Raw genomic sequence first — 6,110 nt, 5'->3', positions numbered from 1 at the left:
GATCATTGTACAAAATATTAACGGAGGGAGCATTTTAAAGCACATTCTTTGGTCCAAACTTCACCTCCGGCTGAAAAAAAGCTACTAAAAATTTAGAGTTTGTTATACATTGATCAATACCTGGAGCAAATATATGAATATACCAGACATTTTCAGCCACTGAAATCAAAATGAAAGGCAAATCATGGCACTGCCAGTGTGCCACAATGGTGCAGGTATAACAAACACAAACATGCCATATTGTTATGATCTTATAGATTGCAAAATCCTACTCTACTCAAGTAGTGCAGCAAAAGTGAGCTAATCAGGTTCACCTAAACAAACACCTCAACTAGCTGCTTTGTAAGAGACAAACAGGAAGGATATGTTGTTGCTCATTTGCTCTGCATGCTAGTGGCACCTAACTTGACCAACCATGAAGACCACCCAGAATAATTTCCAGTCTAAAAGTGTCAAACTGAGTGCAGCCCTTGCTTCACTTTTTCATCACTTTCCCAAAAGTAATTTACTAGTTGTTGTTGCTCTAAGACAGACTCAGTGGGAGTTTCATGGACACAGTTACCTAGACTGAGAACTAGGTAACTGTGCCAGATGAGTTTCATGGTGATGAAACTTTTCTCACATCCCATGAAATTTTAGCCTTCTCTCTCCTTGCCATGTCAGCAAAAGTGATGATATTTAATGTCATGAAACGCTCCATGAAACTTACATTGAGACTGGCCTAATGGCCCCCCTGAATTCATCATACAGCAGGTTTCTTTCTGTACTCCCCACATTTATGTCCAAATATAAATATTCCTTTTTTTTGCTAAATAAACTACAAAAATATATTTTATTTTAGCTGCTCAGGACTTGAAGCACAACAGCAACGAACGGAGGAAAAAAGAGGAACAGACTCATCTAGTAACAGATAATGCCGGGGGATTAACACTGAGGGCAGCAAAGAACTGGATTGTTGTCACTCCTCTCGGAAGCTGCCATTAATCTTGCGCCTTTTGCTTGGTGAAGCCGAGCTTACTGATGAAGGCATTGACGTCAGCAGCTCCGATGGAAGTATCTTCCTCCTTGTCGTCTTGATCATTGGTACTAGTTGCTGCAGTAGCTGGTAGCAACTACTAATTCCTTCCTGTAAAAAAATGGTTTCTCATCAACTACTGACATACAAATATCTTCAGTTGATCATGCATGTCATGAGTAGGTCAGTCAGTTACCCACCTCAGTCAGGCCAGGGCACCATGAAGCTGCTGTCTCCGGGTTGATGCTCACGCATGACATGCCTGGTATCTCAGTTACTGCGCTCAGCACGGCGGCGGCGGCCATTAATGCAGAGCAGTGGTTCAGGAACTCGGCTTCTGGTCCACAAGAAATTATAGGATTAGCTTGCAGCTATTAATGTCACTTTTGTTTACTTATTACTAATTAGATGACACACTGACACTACGTCTACTGTGTTTGGATTGTTCAGGCTATAATTTGTGTTCGGTTTGTCCATTGAGTAATCGATCCCAAATTCCCAATGATCTCCTTCCTATGTAGGACAGGGCTCGCAGTTAATCCTGATGAACATGGTACTGACTACTGACGCTCTGAATATATGACTCATGTTCTCATTCAAACAGAGGAAAAGAGCACAAAGACAACGGCACTGCATAGGCATACAGAGTTCATCATATATTCAAATTATCAGCTAGCTGTGTGCCTTTCAGGTATTATTGCATTTCAGGTTACAAAAAACAAGTTTACTTATCCATTTCAGGTTACAAAAAAAAAAAAGAAAGGAGGTTAGTAGTACCATGAATTGCATCGATAGTAATTTGGCTTGCTCTCAAGACCAGACTTCTTGTGCATCTTCCTGACGAATCTGCCTTGCAAGCAAAAAGATTGATGAACGCAAAAGGTGTAAGAGACCGGAGCCTCCAATCCAGCTCGGCGAGGACGAAGAGCTCCATCCTTTGAACCGTCCCCGGTTCGAAGATGTAGCCTGTACACCTAAATGCGTAAGAGAATGGCATGAGACAAACGCTAGACACTTACAATAAGCGCGCTATGACACTTGATCTCAGTTGCAAATGTTGTACACTAGACACTAGTAGTGTAACTTTTAGATTGAACTATTGGCATTATGCCCAAGAGGCAATCATACTTGGGCCGGATGTGATCCAAGAAGGAATAGAATCCTAATGAGCCTCTGATTTGACAGCCCATTAGTGGGGTCTATATAATGAGGGGCGGGGCTATGGGAGGAGGACATTCCCTCGCGCCACAAACCCTAGCTGCCGTCGCCTCTCCTTCGCGCCGAACCCTAGCCGAGCACGCGGTGCTAGCACACCGGTGATCGGCGTTCCCGCCCCGTACGTGTGGACTCCGAGAATGCGCCGCTGCGTTGCTGTGGTGCTGATCGGCGGGACAAGCAGGAGCTCGGAGTTGCGATCTGCGTCCTCATCACCGACGCGCATCTACGCTGGATCAAGTCTACTTCAACGCATCTTCCGCTGCACCTGCGCGTCTAGTGGTAACGATCTATGATCACTCGCTTAGATGAGATCCTTGTTGAACGCGGTAGCTAGCGTAGCGTCCCCGTTTCCTAACAGTGGTACCAGAGCGATCATGTTTAGCTTTTGGTCTGGATGCGCATATAGAGATATGCTTTTATTTAGGGTTTTGCAATCTGTTCATATTCGATGTATAGATTGGTGCACGGCGTGGGATCGGTACGAGTTGATAGCATCGCGGTGACTGCAGATTGGTTCGTGGTCTTTCTCTATTGTGCGCACGACTTGCCCATGCCGGTTGGAATCACCATCTGGGCTAACTGTGCAAACGAGAAGAGATTGAACTAATGGATCCGAGTCATGTGTTGCGGTCTTCTCCGATGTACCAGTCGCAATGGTCAATGTGATTGATCTAGTGAAAATTAGGGACATTATGAATGACCTTGAATCGGCTTGATTGGATCAATCTAAAGAGAATTTCATAGCGAATCTATAGAAACGATCTATGATTTCCCGAAGAGCTTCATACCCCTAGGTAGAATCCGTTCTATGCCTAACTCGTTTTTGCAGGGTATGATGTGAATGGTATGGCCTCAAAATCATGTGATGATCTGTGTGTAATAAGTTGTGTGACCTGCGTGTCAACAGTTAAAACAACCGGGTTGAGGTTGTCCTATTATTGTATAATGGCTTGCGTGTCGACATGTGATGCTTGATTCCCTCATGTAATTTACATTACTAGTGCTATTAGATGTAATAGCTTAGTACATATTCTTGGAGGCTTCAAGCATGAATGGCGATGACGATCACCACAAGACAGGATGGATGACAACAGAGGTCACCATGGAGCCATGGAGATGGAGCCCATTGTGATGCAAAAGGCCATACTACTCACAATATAATATGATTATATGCCTGTGATGTTTATTTTCCTGTCATATTGTTCTTTCATGTTTTTCATATGAGCGATATGTTTTTATCATGATAGAATAGTTTCCCTCAGTAAAGTTGAGAACTTTGATATCCTTTTACCAATAGCTGCACCTATTAAAATTTTGATCGTTGTGTGGTAGGTTTACCAAAGTAGAGTACCATCAACCATCATCATGAATAGGGTGAGTGTCGGACACTCACTAGCATAGTATTGGTTTTCTCAACAAAGCTATCAAAATGGTTTTGGGCTTTCGGATATGGAGTTGGAGCCGGGGCATTGGATGCCACCCAACAAACAAGAGTCATATAGAGATATGATTAATAAGGCGTTGTTTACCTATATCACTAGTTTTCTAGCAGTGAAGCCAAAGCTCACTAGAATTTTAGTGAATATGGATCTTGGTCCCCTATATGTCGTTAGAGGGAAGGCGATGTTGTAGTGGGAGTCTTTTATTATTTTTTAATAGAAGAATTACATGAACTTAGTGCTGAAACCTTGCTTTACTTTAATGTTGTAGATCATGTCTGCCAGTAACAATTCCGCTTTCAATTTGCGATTTGTTCTTGAGAAAGAAAAATTGAATGGAACCAACTTTATTGATTGGTACCGCAACCTGAGAATTGTTCTTAGGCAAGAGAAAAAGGAGTATGTTCTTGAGCAGCCATACCCCAACGATCTCCCTGATAATGCCACTGATGCCGACCGCACTGTTTATGAGAAGCACTGCGATGATGCAGTCAACATGAGCTGTCTCATGCTTGCTACCATGTCACCTGATCTGCAGAAGTAGTATGAGCATACGGATGCTTACAATATGATTGGAGGGTTGCATGGAATGTTTGAGAACCAAGCTAGGGTTGAGAGGTACAACATCTCAAAATCCTTGTTCTCGTGCAAGCTAGCAGAAGGTAGCCCGGTCAGTCCTCATGTGATCAAAATGATTTGTTACATTGAGACTTTGGACAGACTTGGCTCTGAGCTCCATGATGATCTTGCTGTTGACGTCATTCTCCAGTCGCTCCCACCGAGCTACGAGCCCTTCATTATGAATTTTCAAATGAATGGTATGGAGAAATCATTGTCTGAATTGCATAGCATGCTGAAAACCGCAGAAGAAAGCATCAAGAAAAGTATCAATCATGTGATGGTGGTACAAAAGGAGAACAAAAGGAGGAAGTGTTGGACGCCTCCCAAAGGCAAGGGCAAGGGCAAGAAAAAGGTTTCCAAAGATCCCCAGGGCTCTAAGACTAAGGCCAAATCTGGCCTTCTCCCAATGATGAATGCTTCCACTGTAAGGGCAAGGGACATTGGTCAAGGAACTGCAAGAAATACTTAGAGGATCTGGAAAAGAAGGGAAGTGAGACTTCCGCCTCAGGTATGAATGTTATAAACATTAAAGAAATTAATATTGCTATGTCTTCTAGTGAATCATGGGTATTTGATACTGGGTCGATGATTCACACTTGCAAATCGTTGCAGGGCCTTCAAAGGACTAGAAGATTTGCAAGAGGCGAGTTGGATGTTCGTGTCGGCAATGGAGCAAAGGTTGCAATCATGGCGGTCGGCACTTATCACTTGTCGTTACCCTCAGGATTAGTTTTGAAATTAAATAATTATTATTGCATTCCTGCTTTGAGTAAGAACATTATCTCTTCTTCATGTTTGGAGGAAGTTGATGGTTATGAGATTGTAATAAAGAACAAGCATTGTTCCATTTACTTTAATAATATTCTTTATGCTCATTGTCCATTGATGAATGGATTGTATGTTCTTGATCTTGAGGATAAACCTATTTATAACATTAATGCAAAATGGCTTCGACCAAATGATTTGAATCCCACTTTTATTCGGCATTGTCGCTTAGGTCATATAAATGAGAAACGCATAGAAATACTCCATAAAGATGGTTTATTGAGCTCATTTGATTTTGAATCATTTGACACGTGCGAGTCTTGTTTACTTGGAAAGATGACTAAAGCGCCCTTTACTGGTCAAAGTGAGAGGGCAAGTGACTTGTTGGGACTTGTACATACTAATGCATGTGGACCAATGAGCTCAATGGCCAGAGGTGGTTTTCAGTACTTCATCACTTTTACTGATGACTTTAGTAGATATGGATATATGTACTTAATGAGGCACAAGTCTGAATCATTTGAAAATTTCAAAGAATTTCAGAATGAAGTACAAAATCAATTGGGCAAGACAATTAAATTTCTGCGATCTGATCGTGGGGGTCAATATTTGAGCCATGAATTCGGTGATCATCTGAAACAGTGTGGAATTGTTCCACAATTGACTCCGCCTGGAACACCTCAATGGAATGGGGTCTCCGAACGGAGGAACCAAACCTTGTTGGACATGGTTAGGTCGATGATGAGCCAAGCTGATCTTCCACTATCATTTTGGGGTTATGCTTTAGAAATTGCTGCGTTTACACTAAATAGGGTTCCAACTAAGTCTGTGGAAAAGACTCCATATGAAATATGGACTGGGAAACGTCCCGGATTATCTTTCCTCAAAGTTTGGGGATGTGAGGCTTATGTCGAACATTTGATGTCAGATAAGCTCACCCCAAAATCAGACAAGTGTTTTTTTGTGGGGTATCCGAGGAAAACCAAAGGATATTATTTTTATAATCAAGCGGAAGGCAAAGTGTTTGTTGCCCGCAATGGTGTCTTCTTAGA

At 42.2% G+C, this 6,110-nt stretch overlaps 1 protein-coding gene across 1 annotated transcript; it reads right to left on the bottom strand.

The window, feature by feature from the left end:
- Window positions 1-659: 659 nt before the first annotated feature.
- On the bottom strand, window positions 660-1,979 carry LOC120703038 (cyclin-D1-1-like). The gene is made up of 3 exons (XM_039987047.1): window positions 1,793-1,979; window positions 1,216-1,352; window positions 660-1,126 (listed from the first exon to the last, which is right to left on the bottom strand). The coding sequence occupies exons 1-3, from the start codon at window positions 1,947-1,949 to the stop codon at window positions 959-961; spliced, it is 462 nt and encodes a 153-aa protein (XP_039842981.1). The 5' UTR covers window positions 1,950-1,979; the 3' UTR covers window positions 660-958.
- Window positions 1,980-6,110: the final 4,131 nt, after the last annotated feature.

This window comes from Panicum virgatum, chromosome 4K, assembly GCF_016808335.1.
Source record: "Panicum virgatum strain AP13 chromosome 4K, P.virgatum_v5, whole genome shotgun sequence".
Taxonomy (NCBI): Eukaryota; Viridiplantae; Streptophyta; class Magnoliopsida; order Poales; family Poaceae; genus Panicum; species Panicum virgatum.
The sequence above is the reverse complement of the archived record's forward strand: the minus strand, read 5'-3'. Positions and strand labels throughout refer to the sequence as shown.